Source organism: Triticum aestivum, chromosome 1D (assembly GCF_018294505.1).
Source record: "Triticum aestivum cultivar Chinese Spring chromosome 1D, IWGSC CS RefSeq v2.1, whole genome shotgun sequence".
NCBI lineage: Eukaryota > Viridiplantae > Streptophyta > Magnoliopsida > Poales > Poaceae > Triticum > Triticum aestivum.
Window position 1 is genome coordinate 389,606,418 of NC_057796.1, and position 21,297 is coordinate 389,627,714.

Below are 21,297 nucleotides of genomic sequence, written 5' to 3' on the forward strand. Positions count from 1 at the left end.
AGAAAGGGGTTCGATCAGTCAACCGATTGGGAGTCGTTGTCAATCCCCACATGACAGATGGCAACTCAGTCCCCAAGCTCCAACTGCATACTTGAGGTCGCGCATCAATCGGGGTTTCAGCCCTTGTAGGATCAAGCTCTTTCAGCCTGTCCATTCGACTGCGGGTGCGCAACAGATGCATAATCGACCCGAGTGCCTTGGGAAGCGCAGAATGCTCTGAACTCATCAAAATCAAAGTTGGAGCCGTTATTTGTGATAATGTTGTGAGGGACTCCATATCGGAATATCAGCTCTGTGATGAAACTAATGGCAGTGCTTGGGTCAAGATTTTTGATAGGCTTGGCCTCGATCCATTTGGTGAACTTGTCGACTACTATGAGCAAATGAGTGAAGCCGCTTCTGCTGGTCTTGAAAGGTCCAACCATGTCCAACCCCCAAACTGCAAATGGCCAGACGAGTGGAATAGTCTTCAAGGCGGATGCGGGCTTGTGAGACATGTTTGAGTAAAACTGGCAGCCTTCGCACTTGTCGACTATATCTTTAGCCATCTCATTCGCTCGCGGCCAGTAGAATCCCGCTCGGTATGCTTTGGCCACGATGGTCCGAGAGGACGCGTGGTGACCACAGGTCCCCGAGTGAATCTCATTTAAGATCGGTCGACCTTCTTTTGGAGAGATGCAACGTTGAGCTACTCCGGTAACACTTTCTCTGTAAAGTTGTCCACTTATCACCGTGAAGGCTTTGGATCTGCGAACGATCTGGCGGGCCTCATCTTCATCCTCTGGGAGCTCCTGCCTGAGTAGATATGCAATATATGGCACCGTCTAGTCGGGAGTGATCACTAAAACCTCCATGATCAAGTCGACTACTGCTGGAACTTCAATCTCAATCGGGTTGGTTGAACTTATCGGTTGTAGGGGCTCTTCCAAAAAGGGATCTTCTTGAACTGACGGGGAGTGGAGATGCTCCAAGAACACATTACTGGGAATGGGTTTCCGAGTGGAACCTATCTTCGCCAGATCATCAGCCGCTTGATTCTTGAGTCGGGGTATGTGGTGAAGCTCCAACCCTTCAAACTTCTTCTCTAATTTTCTCACTACATTGCCGTAACCAGTCATGGCAGGGCTCCTGATGTCCCACTCTTTCATCACCCGATTGACCATCAAATCTGAGTCGCCGTAAACCATCAGGCGACGGACGCCGAGTGAGATGGCCATACGCAACCCATACAGAAGTGCTTCATACTCAGCTTCATTATTTGAAGAGTCAAAGTGAATCTGGAGGAGGTAACTGAGCTTGTCACCTCTTGGGGATACCAGGACCACTCCAGCACCAGAACCGTTCAACATCTTGGACCCATCAAAGAACATAGTCCAATGTTTCGAGTGAACCTGAGTCGGTTGCTGTTGTTCAATCCACCCGGCCAGGAAATCTGCTATTGCCTGAGACTCGATCGCCTTTTTTTCTTCGAACTTGATATCCAAAGGGAGGAGTTCAATCGCCCACTTGGCCACTCGACTGGTCGCATCTCGATTGTTCAAGATTTCTAATAATGGAGCATCGCTGACGACTGAAACCGAGTGGTCTGCGAAGTAATGTGCAACTTTCTTCGTGGTCAGATAAATCCCGTAGACAAGCTTCTGATAATGCGGATACCTTTGCTTGGACGGAGTCAAGACTTCAGAGATATAATACACTGGGCGCTGAACTTTATAGGCTTTGCCTTCTTCCTCCTGCTCGACTGTGAGCACTGTGCTGACAACCTGTCCAGTGGCTGCGATATACAACAATAGAGGTTCCTTGCTGACTGGAGCAGCAAGCACCGGCTGGGTGGAAAGCAGGGCTTTGAGTTCTACAAACGTTGCTTCGGCTTCAGGAGTCCACTCGAACTTATCAAACTTTTTCATCAGCCGGCAAAGAGGCAATGCCTTTTCACCGAGACGAGAGATGAAACGGCTCAATGCAGCCAAACAACCAGTAAGCTTCTGAACACCGTGCACACGCACAGGGCATTTCATTCGGAGAATTGCTCCAACCTTTTCTGGGTTTGCATCGATCCCTCGTTCGAAAACGAGAAAACCGAGTAACTTTCCTCGTGGGACTCCGAATGTGCACTTCGATGGATTGAGCTTGATATCATATCTTCTTAAGTTAGCGAATCTTTCAGCGAGGTCAGTCAATAGGTCGGAACCTTTGCGTGACTTGACCACGATATCATCCATGTATGGTTCCACGTTCCGACTGATTTGAGTGAGCGAGCACTTTTGAATCATGCGCATGAACGTGGCACCACCATTCATGAGACCAAAGGGCGTGGTAACATAGCAAAAATACCCAAATGGGGTGATGAAGGCCCTTTTTATTTCATCGGGTCCATACAGTCGGATCTGATGGTACCCGGAATATGCATCCAAGAAGGACAAACGCTCACACCCCACAGTTGAGTCGACAATCTGGTCGATACGGGGGAGAGGGAAGTGATCTTTCGGGCAGGCCCGATTGATGTGCTTGAAGTCGATACACATACGGAGTGAATCATCTTTTTTAGGGACCATGACGACATTGGCGAGCCACTCGGAGTGGTATATCTCGTGGATGAACTCAGCTGCCAGAAGCTGAGCCACCTCTTCGCCAATTGCCTTCCTCTTCTCCACGGCGGACTGACAGAGGTGTTCCTTGACGGGTTTTGCTTTCGGGTCGACACGCAAATGGTGCTCAGCCAGTCCCCTGGGTACACCCGGCATGTCAGATGGTTTCCATGCGAAGATGTCCCAGTTCTCACGGAGGAACTGGAATAGCGCTTCTTCCTATTTGCTGTCGAGCGTTGTTGAGATGTGAGTCGGAGCAGCATTGGGGTCTTCCGGGTGAATATGGACAGGTTTTGTCTCTCCGGCCGACTGAAATGCAGACTCTAAAGCAGGCTTCTTAGCTCGCAACAAATCACTCGGATCTGCATTCTTGCTGTATTCTTCCATCTCTACTGCTGCCATCTGTTCGTCGGCAATCTTTGAGCCCTTCTGTAGGCACTCTCCCGCTCTTTGTCGATTCCCTGTGACTGTCATCACACCTTAAGGACCAGGCATCTTCAACTTGAGGTATACGTAACACGGTCAAGCCATGAAACGAGCATATGCGGGCCTGCCCAGAATGGCATGGTAGGCACTGTGAAAATCCACCACCTCAAACATCAACTTTTCCTTGCGGTAATTCTTTGAATCACCAAAAACCACATCAAGAGTGATCTGACCGAGTGAATCTGCTTTCTTCCCTGGGATGACTCCATGGAATCGCATGTTGCTCTCACTGAGCTTGGACATCGGAATGCCCATCCCTCGAAGTGTCTCAGCATACAGAATGTTCAATCCACTGCCACCATCCATGAGTACCTTGGTCAGTCGGGTGCCACCAACGACTGGGTCGACCACCAATGCTTGCCGCCCGGGGGTAGCAACGTGCGCTGGGTGGTCGGACTGGTCGAATGTAATGGGAGTCTTTGACCACTTCAAGTACGTCGTAGTTGCCGGAGCAACCATGTTCACTTCTCTATTGATAACCTTCAGTCGACTTTTGCTCTCAACATCAGCAAAAATCACCAAAGTAGCGTTTATATTGGGGTAACCATCATCTTCCTCTTTATCCTCTTCTTTTTCAGATTCCTTCTCGCTGGGCTGGCCCTCTTGGAAACTCCGAATCAGGAGTCGACATTGTCGAGTGGTATGCTTGGGCAGAATCAAGGTACCCTCTTCATCTTTTTTCGTGTGAATGTGACACGGTAAATCAAGGACGTCGTTACTGGCCTGATCTTTCACTTTCTTGGGGATCCACGGCCCCTTAGGCTTCCCTTTGAACTTCCCTTGATTCAGGACTGTGGCCTCGGCGGGACCTGCAACTTCAGCTTTATGTTTCTGTTTCGGACTGGAATTTCCACCTCCAGTGTCCTGACCTTGGCCGACTGGTTTTCCCTTGCCACTGCGGAGTCGATCTTCTTCTTCGCCATTGGCATACCGAGCGGCAATTTCCATCATTCGGGACAGAGACATGTCTCCGGACCGACCGAATTTCAAGTTGAGCTCTCTGTAACAGACGCCCTCTTTGAAGGCGCAAACTGCTTGATGCTGCGACACATTTTCCACCGTATGATGAAGGGTAGTCCATCTCTGGATGTAGTATCTCAAAGTCTCATTCGGTTTCTGAACGCAATGCTGCAATTCAGTCAGCCCAGCAGGTCGCTTGCAAGTGCCCTCGAATGTTTTGATAACACTTGGGCTAACTCTTCCCAACAGAAAATACTTCCAGGGGCCAACCGATTCAACCAAGCTCTGGCCGAACCTTCGAGCATCAGGGGGAGGTGCTCCATGGATACTTCATCATTACCTCCACCAATCTGCACTGCCACTCGGTAATCCTCTAGCCACGTGTCGGGCTTCGACTCACCGGTGAACTTACTGACGCCTGTCGCCAATCTGAAGTTGGGAGTGATCTCGGCGGCTCGGATGGCTCTACTGAAACATTCGGGCCCAGAAACAAATGCTCTGCCTCCACTCGGACGGTCTCTGTCTTGTCCTTCTCTATGTGCTCGGCCTCTGTCGACCAAACCTTTGTACGAGGAGTGATCTCGCATCGAACCCAGGCTTTCTTGGGTCGACTAGAGCTCTCCGCTCATCACCATACGGACGCCTGTCATCATACCGCCGGGGCGCGTATGATCCTCCCCTCGGAGGGGCCGTAGGCACTCGACGTTGGTCATCACGGGAAAATCTTTGATCATACTGTCCGTGGCCTCGGCCCAGGTACTGATCCTGGCGGTGACCACGATCATCACGCCGCGGAGGCGATCTAGGACTATGTGCCGACTGAATTGTGTCCACAACCACAGATCTACTATGGATTCGATTGCGCGACTGAGAAACAGCCGAGTTTTATTCCCCTGCTGCTTGGAGCAGCGCTCGGATCTGCAGCAAACCTCTACCAGCTTCTGAACGAGTTGGCTGAATTGACTCTGCTATACGTGCTGCAGCTGCAAGATTTTGGACCGGAGTGCGGTATACCTGAGGTTCAGGCGGAAACAATTGCCGATGCCGTCGATTGGTTTCGGGGAATGTTGTAGATTCTCCAGATGCGTGCGCTCAGCCAAGGTGGCCAGGCGCGCAGCCTCCAAGGCCCGAGCCTCAGAGGTCTCCCCCACGATGGGGGTCTGGAGCGCCTCCACATTGCGGCGATGCAGCTCTTCCCTCTGCTCTGATGTGAGGGCTTGGGGATGATATTCGTCGTGACCATGCGACGGGTCGCCGCCACCATCGCCGCCGCCGCCGCGACGGAACCTAGGCGGGCTGCAAGGCGAGTCGACCATGAGGACTTCCGCCGCAGGGTCGCTGCTCCCGCACTCGGAAAGAGTATCCACGGGACCAATCGACATGTCGAATGGTCCGTAGAGAGATTCGTCGGGCTTGATAGCCGCAACTTGAGGGGTGGTCGACTGGCGAGCCACCGCATGCTTCACCCACCGCTGGAGCCGAGATCGACCAGATCGCTTGCGGCGGCGTACAGCGAGGATAGAGGATGACGCGGGAGCCGACCGATACTGGGTCGACAGCTGCCGCAGGAGGACGCCGCAGGGACTCGCGCAGAAATGCCCCGCCCCGTGGATGGGAAGGGCCTCGACGTCGGGGGGGCTTCTTGGAGCCAAGCGGAGTCATCGGCAATGAAGACGAGCGCGCCGAGACGGATCTCGTGGCCCAAGGCCAAACCGCCGCCGGAAACCATGTTGATGGAGATCGGAAAAACTGCAACCTCACCGGAAGTCGTTAAGACGCCTGCCCCAAGGTGGGCACCAACTGTCGTGGGAGTAAGTCTGATAGTAAGAATAGGGGGTACGTAGGAGGAGGCAAGGCCCTAGCTACGGCAAGGTTGTACACGCGAGTTTACGAGTTCAGGCCCCTCTCGGAGGAGGTAACAACCCTACGTCTCGGTGCCCGGAGCCTTGTCGACTGGAATATGCATGTGAGTTACAGGGGGTGCGAACCCTTGTGCCAGAGGAGGGGGTGGCTTATATAGAGTGCGCCAGACCCCTCCATCCCTCAGTTACACAGGGTTCAATGTGAGTTAAGGCAGGGACGTTACTGGTAACACCTACTATAAATGACTATTAATGATCTTTAAGACTACGGAGTGAACGCCTGACCGTTGCTATACTGGGGCGACTGTAGGCCTTCTGTACTTCGAGTGATTCTTTAGTATGGTCGAGTGACGGTATCTTGGTCGAGTGGAATTGGGGTATCTGAGTGGAATAAATGGTCGAGTGGATTGCACTCCAAGGTGATTTCATTCGGTATCTTCTGTTGTACTTCGATGTCTTTGACTCTAGGGCAGTGTCCTTGGGTAGGGCGTCTAGGTCAGGCCTATGACCCTACCCTAGGTACATGTCATCGTCACCCCCGATGGGAGTCCGAATTGGACAAGGGAGAGGGGGCACGGCCCCCTTTCCTTCTCCCTCTCCCTCTCCCTCTCCTTCTCTTTTCCCCCTCCGAAAGAAAGGAAAGGGGGGCCGACTAGGACTAGGAGTCCTAGTCGGTCCCCCCCATGGCGCGCCCCTTGTGGCCGGCCTCCTCCCCTCCTGCTTTATATACGGGGGCAGGGGGCACCCCATAGCACATCAATTGTTCTCTTAGCCGTGTGCGGTGCCCCCTCCACAGTTTACTCCTCCGGTCATAGCGCCGTAGTGCTTAGGCGAAGCCCTGCGCGGATCACATCACCATCACCGTCACCACGGCGTCGTGCTGACGAAATTCTCCCTCGACACTTGGCTGGATCAAGAGTTCGAGGGACGTCATCCAGCTGAACATGTGCTGAACTCGGAGGTGCCGTACGTTCGGTGCTTGATCGGTTGGATCGCGAAGACGTTCGACTACATCAACCGCGTTAAGCTAACGCTTCCGCTTTGGGTCTACGAGGGTACGTGGACACACTCTGCCCCTCTCGTTGTTATGCATCTCCTAGATAGATCTTGCGTGATCGTAGGATTTTTTTTAAATTGCATGCTACATTCCCCAACAGTTGGCCCTTAGAGGCACGCATACGAAGACTTCTCAACTGTCACTGAAAAGGTTAAGCCGGCTCTGGTAAGGGAGCGGCGACAATGACGCGTTGGTGGCTCGTTCTAGCGGTGGTAGTGGTCACTTGGTGGTCTTAGAATGTCGATGTAATTTTTATTATGTTTGAGGTGCTTTTTACTTCTAGTGAATTTTTATAATAGATCTGAATTCTTTCACAAAAAGTCTATGAAATGTATTTTCATATTATATAGTTCCTCTGTTCTGAAATACTTGTCTGGCTTTGTTTAAATTTAAATTAAAATCACGATAAGTATTTTGCAACGAAGGGAACATAATTCATATTGTACACCTTTGAATATTTCCGGATATGTATATACACTTGATCATATTTTACTAAGTTTATTGTGCAGCTTTTCCCCTCCCGCAAGGGGACTAGGGAAAGCCTTCTTCCCTTCGATCTTCGCCGGCAAGCCCGAGGATTCGCCTCCCCTCCTCTTGCAGCTCCGGCGGCCAGTGGCGGGGAGGGTATTCTTGGTGCCTCGACTTAGATAGGTAGGGTTTTGGTTCTCGCAAGGGCGACGTTCGGACGAATGGCAGTACTTCTTCTTCGAGTCAGTCTTCCGGGCTCCGATACTCCTCAAGTTCGTTTGTCGGGACGAGTTAGACGGACCTCCGGCGTAGATTCCTGCCAGCTCCTCGGAGCGGCGAGGTTAGGGTTTCTCGTCATGCGTATACAATAGCGAAATTTGAATTAGGTTCTTCAGATCGATTCAAGAATTCAATGACGATGACTGCGGCTCCCGAACGATGGTCCTTAGGGGCATGTGCACGAAGACTTCCCGGCTGTCATCGACAAGGTTAGGCTGGCTCCGGTATGAGAGCGACGACAACAACGCGTCGGCGGCTTGTTTTGGCAGCGGCAATGGTCGTTCGGTTGTCCACGAACCTCGATGTAATTTTTATTATGTTTGGGGTGCATTGTACTTTCTATGAATCTTTATAATAGATCTGATATTTTCAAAAAAAAAAAATTTACTAAGTTTGACAAAAAATCCAGAACTTTATTTTTTGGGACAGAGGGAGTAAATTATTATTTTTTACTAATGGTTTGATTAATATACTACTTTCTTTGTAAACTATAGTATAATATACTAAGATCTTTTAGATCACTGTACGTCCAAACGCTTTTTCCAACAACAAAAAGTTGGGTGCGGCGCTTTTGGCAAATGGCACCTACCCAGCACTCACGTCGCACAGTCACGTCTGGCTGTGCAGAGCATCGCAGGACAGGGCAGACTCGCGTGGACGGCACGCCACGGCCACAGGTGCCAGTGCCACGCTCTCATCTCATCAGGTCCAAGCAAAAGCAAAAGGAAGAAGAGACACGCCGAGCGGCCAGGCTCGGCCGGCCTTGCCGCGCGCACTGCATGCAGGTGCAACGGCTAAAATTGGCGCGACCCCTCTCCGCAACACGCGCCACAGTTCTCCTCGCTTTCTCCTCCCCTCCCCCCCTCGTCTCCCACCTTCCAAATTTACTACGCCCACCAGCGGCCTCGCGGCATCGGGCGGTGGTGCCATCACCGGTGCAGCGCGCAATGGCGTCGTCGTCGGAGGGGTACGTGGACGTGCCGCTCGGCGGCGAGCATCATCAGCAGCCGCCGCCGCAGCCGCACCCGTACTCGGCGCCGACGATGCGGAAGCAGCCGTCGCGGCTGACGTCCGGGATGAAGCGGCTGGCGTCCAGGGTGACCTCCTTCCGCGTGCCCGACATGGGCCTCAAGCGCACGCACTCCAGCGCGCAGCCGGCGCTCAAGGGCCTCCGCTTCCTCGACAAGACCGCCGCCGGCAAGGACGGCTGGAAGTCCGTCGAGAAGCGCTTCGACGAGATGAGCGCCGACGGCCGCCTCCACCAGGAGAACTTCGCCAAGTGCATCGGTACGTACGTCCGATCAACCGACCGTCCTTGTTGCCTCCTGCTCCCGCAATGTTGATGCTCTCTGACTCTGATACCTGCTAGCTTGACGGTCCGGCAAAGCATGTCAGAATTCAGTAGTGCTCTCTTTTCCAAAACATGTCAGATAGATTTTCAGGTTGGACAGCAAAGCATTAACCAGCCACATTGGTTGATCTGGAACGCAATCGTTTATTTATCAGAAAACAATTAGCAATGTATCATATTGAAACTGAATCTTAGGCTGTACGAATGAAATCTCTGAATCTCTAAGCCCAGAACGGCTCTGCTTCTCACAGGCATGGCGGACTCCAAGGAATTCGCAAGCGAGGTGTTCATGGCGATGGCGAGGAGAAGGAAGATCGACCCAGAGCAAGGATTCACCAAGGAGCAGCTCCAGGAGTGCTGGGAGGAGATGTCTGACAACAACTTCGATGCGCGGCTACGCATATTTTTTGACATGTAATAAAGGTCTACCTTACCTTCTCTTCGGTGGCGATACCTCACTGCCGGCGTCTTGATTGGATTGTTTTGCAACCAGGTGCGACAAGAACGGCGACGGAAAGCTCACAGAAGATGAGGTCAAGGAGGTCAGTAGCGCGCCGTCTCCGGACCTGCCTGCCCTTCTCCACAAAGTCTCTATGAAATTTCAGGGTTTTCATTCCATGTGCAGATCATTGTGCTGAGCGCCGGGGCGAACAAGCTTGCCAAGCTGAAGAAACATGCCGCGACCTACGCCTCGCTCATCATGGAAGAGCTGGACCCTGATGCCCGCGGTTACATTGAGGTGCCAAGAAATGAAAACTTCTCTTCTTCTGATGCAGCATCAGCATGCTTACATATATGCTCATCTTCTGTCCTGATGCAGATTTGGCAGCTGGAGAAGCTACTCCGTAAGATGGTGATGGAAGAGGGGTCACAGGATCAGATGGACCAGGCGTCAACCAGCCTCGCCAAGACAATGGTTCCGTCCAGTCACCGGAGCCCAATGCAGAAACAGATTCACGAGACCGTCGACTTCATCCACGAGAACTGGAAGAGGATATGGTTCCTGACGCTGTGGGGGATCGCCAACATTGCCCTCTTCATATTCAAGTTCATACAGTACAGGAATCGGGCCGTCTTCGAGGTGATGGGCTACTGTGTCTGCATCGCCAAGGGCGCCGCTGAGACGACCAAGCTGAACATGGCCCTCATACTCCTCCCGGTGTGCCGAAACACGCTGACAGCACTCCGATCGACTGCACTCAGCTCCGTCATACCATTTGACGACAACATAAACTTCCATAAGGTACATAGCCTTTGTGCCATTTCCATTCCAGGACAATACAAGGAACATCTTACCGGCATCTGCGGCATGCAATGCACAGTACGCCCCCCTTTAACGATCGCAATGTATCCAGGTTATCGCGGTTGGAATTGCAATTGGAGCGGGTATGCATACGGTTGTTCACCTGACCTGCGACTTCCCAAGGCTGGTCTCCTGCCCAAGTGACAAGTTCCAAGAGAAGCTGGGGCCCTTCTTCAACTATGTTCAACCAACATGGGGAACTCTGATTGCGAGCACTCCGGGGTGGACTGGTATCCTCCTGGTCCTCATAATGTCATTCTCCTTTACACTGGCGACACACTCCTTCAGGAGGAGCGTCGTGAAGCTGCCATCGCCATTCCACCACCTGGCTGGCTTCAATTCCTTCTGGTATGCCCACCACCTGCTGGTGTTTGCATATATCCTTCTGGTGATGCACTCCTACTACTTATTCCTCACCAAGCCGTGGTACAAGAAAACGGTATTGCTCTTGCTCTCAATTATGTTTGGCAAGAGTAGTTATGAATGTGCATAAATTGAAATTGTAACTTTGGATGTGCTTCTACAGGGATGGATGTACATAGCAGTTCCTGTTATCTTCTATGCCAGCGAGAGAGCCACCAGAAGAGTTCGTGAGAAGAATTATGGAGTGACTGTCATCAAGGTAAGCTATAGATTCTACAAGAATACCACATACAAGTTTCCTCAGTATACATTGTAAAGTGCAGGTATCACAAGAGAGCTGGTAATTATGGTTCTATGTGTCATGCAGGCAGCAATTTACCCAGGAAATGTTCTCTCTCTTTACATGAAGAAGCCATCAAGTTTCAAATACAAAAGTGGGATGTACCTCTTTGTAAAATGCCCAGACGTTTCGCCTTTTGAATGGTACCATCCCATCATCCATATTTTCCAAGTAACGAGTTTTCCAAGGCTTTGGCTTCAAAACTTTCTTCAATGTTTGCAGGCATCCCTTCTCCATCACCTCTGCACCTGGGGACGACTACTTGAGTGTACATATCCGCACATTAGGTGACTGGACAACAGAACTAAGGAACCTATTTGGGAAGGTCAGTAGAAAAAGTGAGGAGGGAGCATAGAAGAAGTACAACTTGTGAGGAGCTTACACTCTATATATTTTAGTTAACTGATGAAAAAGTATAATAATTCATGCAGGCATGTGAAGAAGAAGTAAATTCCAAGAAGGCTACACTATCAAGACTTGAGACCACAGTCATAGCGGAAGGCGCGGAAGAGAATACCAAGTGATTATACCTCAAGCTTTCTTAAGGAATTGCTTGAGGATATGTATATTAGGCGATATTGCACTAACTTTGGTGACTTGGCTTTCTTTATTTAGATTTCCCAAGATCTTTGTTGATGGCCCTTTCGGTGCACCAGCTCAAAATTACAAGAAATACGACATCCTTTTTCTTATTGGCCTTGGAATTGGTGCAACTCCTTTCATCAGCATACTGAAGGATCTCCTGCACAACATAAAGTCTAATAATGTAACTAAGTCACTAAATGTTATTTCTCATACATGAGTGCAGATGCAAAAAAGCCTAAAATGAATTGGATTCAACAGGAGCAGCAAAGCATGAATGACGAGGAGGCAGGCAGCAGCTTCAAGAGCAACGGGCCAAGCCGAGCTTACTTCTATTGGGTTACCAGGGAACAAGGCTCCTTTGAATGGTTCAAAGGTGTCATGAATGAAGTTGCTGAATGTGATACCGATGTACTGCTCAACCGTAACTGCTTCAGTAAACAGCAACGTCCCACATAGTCCACTTTTTAACTTAATCTCTTGCTGTACAGAATGCAATAGAGATGCACAACTACCTAACCAGTGTGTATGAGGAAGGAGATGCGAGGTCAGCTCTGATTGCCATGGTTCAATCGCTCCAACACGCAAAAAATGGTGTGGATATCGTCTCCGGCAGCAAGGTTTTTCTCCCTCCCTTCTCACTCCCTCTGTTACCTGCAATAAGATTTGATACGCCATGGTTGCTTCCTTTCCTGACCGCTGTTTCATAGATCCGGACACATTTTGCAAGGCCAAACTGGAGAAAGGTGTACTCTGATATGGCAAATACCCACAAGAATGCTCGTATAGGCGAGTCACATTTGTTTTTGTTTTTGTGTGTGCACCTGATCAAAATTTAAGTGTCGAATCCTACTTTACATTACAAAGATATATATACTAAGATGGTGCTGCATAAATCTTCTGCAGGTGTTTTCTATTGTGGATCTCCGACGCTTACAAAAACACTCAGGGAACTTGCAATAGAATTCAGCCACACGACAACAACACGGTTCCATTTCCACAAGGAGAACTTCTAACTTCTGAGGTCAGGCCAACAAAAATTTCGGTAGCATCGGGTAGCAGTTCTGGCTCTACAGGTGCCAGAGGGAGCTGGGGCATATATCGGTGTACAAACTATATGGAATGAAAAGTATGTGGCGTTAGTTATAGCTGCTGCCGCACATAGATAGGAGGAGGAAAGCCATGTATTTATATTTTCATTCATCAGTGAGACTGCTTCTTAGAATAATTCAGACCTTGAAACAGGCGATTGGCTCGGTTCAAAATTGATAGGATTGAGTTTGGAGTTGGCTCAAAATTCAAATGAGCCATTTACTCATTTTGTTGAAACAAGATTACCCTCCGAATCGGCTTCGTTTGCTTGATAAAAAAATTGTGTTGTAAACCAAGTAGGAGCATTTCAAGTCAATCTGCCCAATTTTTTTTCAATTTTGAACGATGCTCCAATTTCTTGGCTGGATATTTGGGAATAATCCCCTTCCTACGGATATAGCTAGCACCTTGCATTGCACACAAGCACATACTATTACATACAGACGAAGAGGAATCCCTGGTTGCCGCAGGTCAATTCCGGGCGCCCAGAGGCGCGAGCCCTATCGTCGAGCAGCCGCAATGGAGCGGGGAGGGCAGCGTCCAGGATGGGTAGTAAGAAGAGAAGAAGCGCATCCATAGGGAGGTAGGAAAGGGAGGAGGGTTCGGTGGCTGACCTTTGTTGCGGCAGAGGCACCGGCGGCGGCGACGGGAAGCGACCAGGATCTGACGTGAAAGCCGGGAAGCGCCGGCCGCCGTTAGGGGCTTTTGCTTCTAATATCAGGGACGCTAGCTGTTTGATAAAATGCCAACATGGACAGGTCAGTGAACTGGTGCAACAACACTCTAGCAAGCAATTTTTGTATGCATTTGCAGTTGTAAGCCATACTTTGAGCCAAATACATGTGAAAAGGCGGAATTTGGTGTCCTAGGACGCCTGTTCATAAGGTCTGGATCGGTAGTTTGAGCCAACCAGTTCCGGAACAAATTCGATATACTGCTGGGCGCCTAGGGGGAGGCAGACTTAAAGCTATATGAATCAGACGCCAAATCAAAAGAAATCAAAGAGGTAAACAGGCAGGAAAGAAGAAGATGTTGAATTATTTTCTCTTGGTCACCGAAACAGCATTTTAACATTCCTACCTATTATATGTTTAGCTAGATTTTCATTAATGAGGATTACCCCGGTGCATAAACCGCATGATAATCTTGATTTCAATCGACATTTTGGTCTTTCAAATGTGTTGTCTGCGAAAGATGGAGTATGTGTTTATGAGATCCATGTACATGAATTTGACTGTGAAAACATCATTAATATTGAAACTCCAGCGAAATACTCACTTTGTATCATAATATATGACGTTTTAGCAGTTCAATAGTAAGTTTGTGCTAGGTTGATAGACATCTATCTATGCACTAAATGTACCACACCCATTTATCAACAATCCAAGCCTGCCGGAACTAAATGTTCAATGACTTGCCCCAAGAACCGATGCAACATAAGCATCTTTCCTCTACACACTAATATACAGACTCGGGGAGTGAAGAGCTAATGGGGTATCCCAACAAGATATCTAGTATCTCTATAAAAGCACGGAGAGTGGAGATCCAAATCCGTCATACACATACATAGCTCTTAAAGCTCACACTCAACAGACAAAGTGGCCTAAACTACTCTATTTGCACCACATCATCCTTCTTAGGAAGCAACAAATAATACCGAAGTTAAGACAGAACAACAAAAAATTATCAATGTATGAGTCCTCAAACATTGGCAATATATCTCCTTGGATGACCCCCGACAATGGCCCCGACACCTATTTTTCCAAAAACTTGTCAATACAGTGTTTTCTTCGGGAGAGAGTTGGGGTGTATCGTGGTAATGCCCTCATCCATTGTTACAAAATGGGACAATAGAGAACCAAAAATTTCCTTATAATAATTGATGATGTAAGCTATAGACATTGGTCCTCTCAACATGCTCTAATTGGAAGATTTTTTTCCGGTGCTTGCCACTCACAATCAAATGGAAAAATCTTGTATTGTTATCCCCTTCCCAAGCGCGTCTAACCTTAGCAGGTTGGGCACATTTGATCTCCTCCTCACGCATTACCTCCCGCTTGACATAATATTCTGCCGCACTTACATGGAATGATTCTGCTTTAATGTCAAAAGCTTCAACGAAGCAATCAATTGATCCTTTTCTTTCTTATAAACACCACTTAAACTCTTAGCCTAGACTTGAAATAATTTTCTGAGATGTCAGTTCTTAAATTGCCACCTCAACCTTGGTGTCCTTCCTGCTCGGATCATGCATGACAACTCAAATGACAAAATGGTCTTGTTCCCCACAATAGCAGCCTCATTGAAATCCAAAAGAGGGGGGAGGAAGTTTCTAGCCAGAAATACTCCTCTAAAGTGCCCACATGGGTACCAGAGGAAACTTCAGTTCCCACTCAAAGCTTATCAAGATATGATCCAACTTCTCGTACGTTGGTGTTTACAGACTGTTAGCCGAATTATACCATCGACCCGAAAGAGCTATCTCAAATCTAGGTTTTCAATAATAGCATTCAATGTAAAGGATCATCTAGCGTCAAATTTATCATTCCTTTCGTGTCCTGTCTATAAATTATATTCACTTTGTTCCTTTATCTAAGGTGTATTATTTCTGGCATGGTGACCAAGGCACATAAATATTAATAATTTAGGACGAAATTACTCTTTGTCTAATTCGTTGATTAGCGGTAAGTAAATCATTTAGACTAGGAAAGGAAGAGATACACACAATCGGGAGAGGGATATTTTCCCTTTTTTTCTCTAGAAGTTGAGACACATGCAATCGGGGGAGATATACTTTTCTTTTCCTAGAGGGTCAAAAACGGAATTACGATAAATTAGAAGAAATGCACCTTATATTGTGGAATTTTATCAAAAAACAAACACACCTTACATAAAGGAACGGAGGGAGTATTAAAGTCTCCAGCACCAACACGGGTAAAGATTCATAGCCACAAATCACAACTCAGCTCAACTAGGAAAGCAGGTTTAAGATCTGATTGGGCAGCCCCATATACTGCCACCAAAACCAAAATAAAGCCATCAACTCTCGAACACAGATGAATTTTGACGGCAAAATCACCCACCTGCATTTTTCAAACCTCAATCGTTGCTTTAATAACAACCATCAAAATATCATCGGATCTCTTTTGTTTCATTCTCTAGCAGTTAATACCAGTCCACGAATTCTGTCTACTACTAATAATTTTTTTTGTTGCTTGCAGTTTTTTTCTTCTAATTTTGTTTCATTATCTGTCAGTCAATAGTAGTTATCATTCCCTTTTTTATGTGTGCTAATCATTTGAGTTGAATATCTTTCGAATCCCATAAAAAAATCTTTCGAGTAGGCTCTCCAATTGGCGTAGCAGGGGCACCACGTTAAGAAACATAATAGTTCATTCGCCAAAAAAAACACATATTAGTTCTTGGTCGCAAATACGAAGGCTGGTAAAATTGAATGAAATATTTGAAAATTCAGATAACTTACATATAGACAACCCCATTATCTGGAGTCACTCATTGTACATCTAATCAGTTTACATGCATACGAGAGTGAAAGAACAGTGTAGATCGTCATACAGATACAATTAAGCACAAGTACTCGAGGGAGGAAAAATATAATTAAGCGCACAATGTACGTATAGAAGTTGAATTAATCGAGTCGAGATCGACAACGGATGGGTCATAACGTGTAGTTGACGTCGATGAAGCTGAGGATCTGGTGGACGGCGCCGACAATCTCCTCGGCCGTGAATCTTGGCTCGCTCGTGATCTAACATCAGAAGCAGCAATTCAATCCCGCGGTCGATAATCTGATCTGCGTTCAGTTGGTACAAAAAATGAATGCTCGTGCCTACCTTGACGTTGAAGGAGTAGAGGACGGTCTGCTCGATGGTGGTGATGTTGGTGTGGAGGATGGACATGTGCATCTCCTCCAGCACGGCGATGGTCTTGATCAGCTGCTCCGGCCGGCGGCGAGACAGGACCTTGATCACCGCGTCCTCGCCCAGCACGCGCACCTCGATATCCGCCAGGCTCGACTTGTTCTCGGCCACCTCCTCCCGGAGCCCGCCGCCGCACGCGTCCAGGTCGATCATCACCTTGGCTCCGGCGGCACCGTCACCGTTCCCCGCCCCGGGGAACGAGAGGCTCGGGGAGACGTAGAACGGCGGAGCCTCATGCCCTTGCGGCGGCGGCGGCGGCTCGTGGATGGATGCCGCCGGCACCACCGGGGCGGACGCGTCAGCGACCGGCCGTGGCGTGTCGCCGTACAGGCGCCGCCGCTTCTGTGACTCGAGGCACTGGATTAGCTGCTCTAGCTCACGTATGAACTCTATGGCTCCGCCTATGATGGATGCTTGATCTCCCTGCACGGCATCGTGCCATATGTTACGATGTGTTAGCAAAGTTAGGCCTCCTTTAATTCATAGGGTAAGAAAATCGTAGAAATAAAAAAGTCATAGAAAATGAGATGACATATATCTTAAATCCTATGAGTAGGAATAGAAAAGGAGATGTCCTTTGATTCACATTATATGATTTTTTTATTGAGTCTAGACTAATGTTTATTTTCTTATGAATATGGAGGATAGGAAGAATTCCTTCATAAGAATAGAATTCCATTCCTACAAACCAAAGAGCTCTAAAGGAATTTTTCCTATAGAATCCTATCCTAAGAAATTCCTACAAGATTTCTCTAAACCAAAGGAGGGGGTCATGTATTATATGATTAGGTCAGGTGTAGTAGTATATCAGGCATTTCGTTAGCATCTCTAGAAGTTACACAAATAAACTCTAAAACAGATTGATAAAATTGACAAAAAAATGCATTAACTAGCTAGGAAATTTTAAAGGGAATGTATCTATGCTCAAAAAATGTTCATCATGCTACAAAAATGTGTTCGTCTAGTAAAAACTAATGCAAAAATGGCAGTCTTTTTTAAAGCTCAGGGAATAAATTTTTTTCATGGATCTCATCATCAAGATAGATGGCCCTCAGTGTTGACCGAGAATTAGAAATGAAAATTTTAAATCCAAACTTCATGAGACAAAATAGTACTCTTGACCAAGGAAAGAGACATGCTCCCATGCTCCAAGGCCACGGGGCCGTTGGATATAAGATCCAACGGTCATGGTCGGTGCCTCTGTAAACTTGCAAAAAAAAAGGCCTCGAGAGTCCCATATGTATCTGCATGTCCAAGGACTCCGACTATGATCACTAGATCTAAGATCCAACAGCCCACATGGCGCTGAGCATGGGAACACATCTCCAACGGGAGCAGTTGATATTGTCCTCAACCTTGAGCATCTAAAACCACAAGTTAACCCTAACATCGTTGGAGTTATCGGCGTTGGCTTCGACGCAGAGGAAGGAGGAAAAAACATTACGATGCAAATCGGATTGACATATCTTAAGAGAGAATCTTTTTGTAACCTCAAAATTCCGGTCTAGATTTAAACCAATTCCAAACCAAATTTAAATTAGGTCAATTTTCTCAAAAAGTCAGTGCAATTTGATAGATCAAAATCCAAAAGAACTTCAATTTTGTTAGATAGTTCACCGAGGTATGGAATTTTTATGTTACGAAAAGTTTAAGCCCTCATGAGTCATGTGATGTCTCCATATAGCACCATCGACTTAGACATAATAAAATCTTAGGCCTAACTGGAACTACCATAAGTTTAAGTTTGTGTTAATTACAATTTTTGTGGAGTACTGTTCTTTTCATATAAAAACCAAATTGTTCGTTGAAATGTCCCTGCAAGCGATGAGCTATATATATTGAAATAGTAGCGAGAGATGTCATATAAATACCCTCTGGACGTAGGATCCTGGCATGAGGGACCTGAGGACCCTGAGGTAATCGTTCATCTGTCGCCGCCGGTTGCGCTCGACGGCGATGTGCGTCATCCGCTGGCTCTCCACCTCCTCGCTGGTCTTTGTCGACCGGGGCCGCTTCCGCCGCCCGCTCTTCGCCTGCTCCCCGCCGGCCTTCTGGCCGACCCTGGCGCCGCCGTCGGACTGCTGCACCAGCGTGGTGCTCTCGGAGACGCCGCCGCCGTGATCGTGCGGGCCTCCTGATCCGTCCCCCGTCTTGCTGCCCTCGTGCTCCGCCGCGTGGTGGATACCTGCGCCTCCGCGGGGATCGGGGTCGTCCGAGCCGGAGAGCTGGGACTGGAACCTGAAGAAGTAACTGTCCTCCTCATCGTCGTCACGGGCGTCGTCCTGGTCGGCAGACGGCTGGTTGAGCGCGAGCCTGGGGCCGAAGTCGGCAAACTGTAGCACGTCGGAGAAGCTGAGCTTGTCCAAGGACACCTGGCCGTGCGGCCCACCCGGAGGCAGCGGCGTTGTCTGGCCCAGCATGTAGTCCACCATCTCAGCTCCCGCGCCACCGCCGATCGGCTCCTCCGGCGCCGCCCCGCCGTCCAGTTGAGCGAAGGTGTCCAGCTGGTGGCTGCTTCCCTGCTCAGAGCGACCATTTCAACCAACAAAACTCCCGAAGCTTACACAAACACTTCCGAAACTGATTGGCCATGCATGGCCAGGCGGAAATACACTTTGCATGCATGCGTGATCGATGCGATGCGTGCACGTACCTGTTTTTCCATGATCGCGACGACGTAGCTTTGATAACCTCACGACGAGCGCATGCATGCAGCTGGCTCTCGATCACACGCCGGCCTTCATGCGTGCATGCACGGCCGGTGTGCTCTGCATCCGCCGGAAGAAGAGCCTGCAGTGAAACAAGTTGAGGAGGAAGAAGATATCGAGTGTGGGTTGGAATTTGTGGGAGTTTGTGCTCTAGAGAGGAGCCTCTCGGGCGCATTAATTGAAAAGGGTGGCGGATGAATTCACCGCGCCACCTCCGGAGGATGGAACGGGAGGCTCCGGCCGGCCGGTGAGTTATTTTTCTCACATGCGCCACGCTCCCTGCCTTTGCTTTCTCCACTCCTCCTCTACTTTTTGTGCTCTTTTTCTTGGGTCGACATGTGACGATGCATGGCAGGCCCAGCCCACGGGGCTCAGGAGATCTATCACTGTTTTATTTTCTTTTGGGTGGTGGCAATGACAGAACTAGCCATGGATCTTCAGGGAGCAAGACACAAAAACATGATTGTCCGAGGCCCGAGGGGGCAAAATCTTTTCTGAACTTCTTCTAAAATAAAAACCTCGGTCGTCAGGATACGACACGTCGCCAGCATCACAGACTGCTGCAGGGACGAACCAGTCGTTTTAGGCCTCTCTCGGTGGGCAAGGCCCGAGTGGCATTCTGGCTGTAAATAAATTGTCCATTAGGGGTACTAGTTTGGAACAAAACCTTTTATTTTGAGGGACTGGCTAGAATCTTCAGAATCGCCAAGTTTCCGTGATTCTAGATTGCACTGCGATTCGGAGTTGATTCTAGACGGTTCATGGGACACAGATGAGTTTTTTTGCAATTTGATTCCCCGGACCGTGATTTTTCATAATAGCATCGAAAGAACTGGCCCTTGGTCATAGCTCCCCCACTATGGGGTCAGGATGCAAGTCACTTACATCCTGACTGTAGCGGGCAACTTTTAGCAGAATATTTCCACGTATCTGGTTATCCCTATCCTTCCTTTTCCCTCAACCAAACGAGTGGCATCCTTGGGAAAAGTGTTTATCCGTGTCCTATGGTGAATAGCCACACAACCAAATGCCCCTTACATCCTGACTGTGGGGTTAGGAGAATGGAACTTGTCTAAAGTTATCTTCAATGCGGACCCTCAAACCGTCCGCATACATTTAGACCATGCGGTCGTTTTGCCATGCAATGCGGTCCTGTCTCCGTTTGCTGGCCGGTCTGGATGTCCTTTTTTCTCGTAAACCAGAAGCAAACCCGGGAGGGGTGGGGGGCATTCGTGGGTGTCCGGACCGCTGCCAAGCCAGCTTTCGACAACCCTGACACACCAAAAACCCTCTCCGTCGCCCACTCGAGGCCAGTTGCATGCATTCATGCCGCTCTAAAGCGGCCGCTCCACATTGATATTGGCCCATAGCGGATATAACCTCTCGCTGGCACCGGCATTGAAGCGGCTTGCTGGTCGAGGGCACTGCCAGTGCTGCATCCCTAGTGTCTGCGCTTGTTCATTGTCGGAGAGACATTTACTAGAGGGGGATGGGACAGATATATAACACGCATGTTCAATACCCGTCTGTCCATCTGCCACCATTAAACATGCACGTCAGCCGAGAAACCATCTCTCCCGCCCGCGCATCGACACACCTGGATGCTTGGCCTCACCGGCATCCACTATTTAAAGGCGGCTAACTCACGGCTCAAACCACATCAAACCATGTCCGCTCCAGACTCTCCTCTCGTGCACCACATCCGCCTTGACTGCGAGCGGGAACGCGTTGTGGGAGAGCCTCTCGACGGAGCAGAAGCACGAGGTGGACGCCCTTGCGGCTGCCTGACAGAGCCGATGTGCCAGGCGGAGAGAGGTCAGCATGTCGGCCAACTTTCGGAGGTCTTCGAGATGACCTGACGATGGAGACGGGCTCCGACTACGAGGAAGCGTTGGCGCTCGCGCCGACTTGACTATG

The 21,297-nt window shown here is 49.0% G+C and overlaps 2 protein-coding genes and 1 long non-coding RNA gene across 3 annotated transcripts; 1 reads left to right on the forward strand and 2 right to left on the reverse strand.

Moving 5' to 3' along the window:
* The first annotated feature begins 8,411 nt into the window (after positions 1-8,411).
* LOC123182306 (putative respiratory burst oxidase homolog protein H) lies at positions 8,412-12,973 on the forward strand. Its single transcript, XM_044594830.1, has 15 exons — positions 8,412-8,987; positions 9,303-9,465; positions 9,545-9,593; positions 9,677-9,790; positions 9,872-10,294; positions 10,407-10,793; positions 10,881-10,976; positions 11,085-11,200; positions 11,280-11,382; positions 11,489-11,577; positions 11,673-11,823; positions 11,901-12,050; positions 12,131-12,259; positions 12,350-12,428; positions 12,546-12,973. Exons 1-15 carry the CDS (start codon positions 8,480-8,482, stop codon positions 12,653-12,655), a joined length of 2,667 nt encoding a protein of 888 aa, XP_044450765.1. The 5' UTR covers positions 8,412-8,479; the 3' UTR covers positions 12,656-12,973.
* Positions 11,062-13,557, reverse strand: LOC123182307 (uncharacterized). The gene is made up of 2 exons (XR_006492084.1): positions 13,346-13,557; positions 11,062-11,799 (listed from the first exon to the last, which is right to left on the reverse strand). It is a non-coding gene; the product is annotated as an uncharacterized lncRNA (long non-coding RNA).
* Positions 13,558-16,173: 2,616 nt separating this feature from the next.
* Positions 16,174-19,606, reverse strand: LOC123182308 (transcription factor FAMA). The gene is made up of 4 exons (XM_044594831.1): positions 19,326-19,606; positions 18,544-19,191; positions 16,586-17,095; positions 16,174-16,500 (listed from the first exon to the last, which is right to left on the reverse strand). The coding sequence occupies exons 1-4, from the start codon at positions 19,335-19,337 to the stop codon at positions 16,411-16,413; spliced, it is 1,260 nt and encodes a 419-aa protein (XP_044450766.1). The 5' UTR covers positions 19,338-19,606; the 3' UTR covers positions 16,174-16,410.
* Positions 19,607-21,297: the final 1,691 nt, after the last annotated feature.

Coding starts and splice junctions, on each gene's coding strand:
- LOC123182306 (XM_044594830.1), top strand. CDS start 8,480: ATGCAGGTGCAACGGCTAAAATTGGCGCGACCCCTCTCCGCAACACGC. Junction 8,988..9,302: donor GAACTTCGCCAAGTGCATCG/GTACGTACGTCC, acceptor TGCTTCTCACAG/GCATGGCGGACTCCAAGGAA. Junction 9,466..9,544: donor CTACGCATATTTTTTGACAT/GTAATAAAGGTC, acceptor TTTTGCAACCAG/GTGCGACAAGAACGGCGACG.
- LOC123182308 (XM_044594831.1), bottom strand. Junction 17,096..18,543: donor CAGGATCCTACGTCCAGAGG/GTATTTATATGA, acceptor GATGCCGTGCAG/GGAGATCAAGCATCCATCAT. Junction 16,501..16,585: donor TCTACTCCTTCAACGTCAAG/GTAGGCACGAGC, acceptor TTCTGATGTTAG/ATCACGAGCGAGCCAAGATT.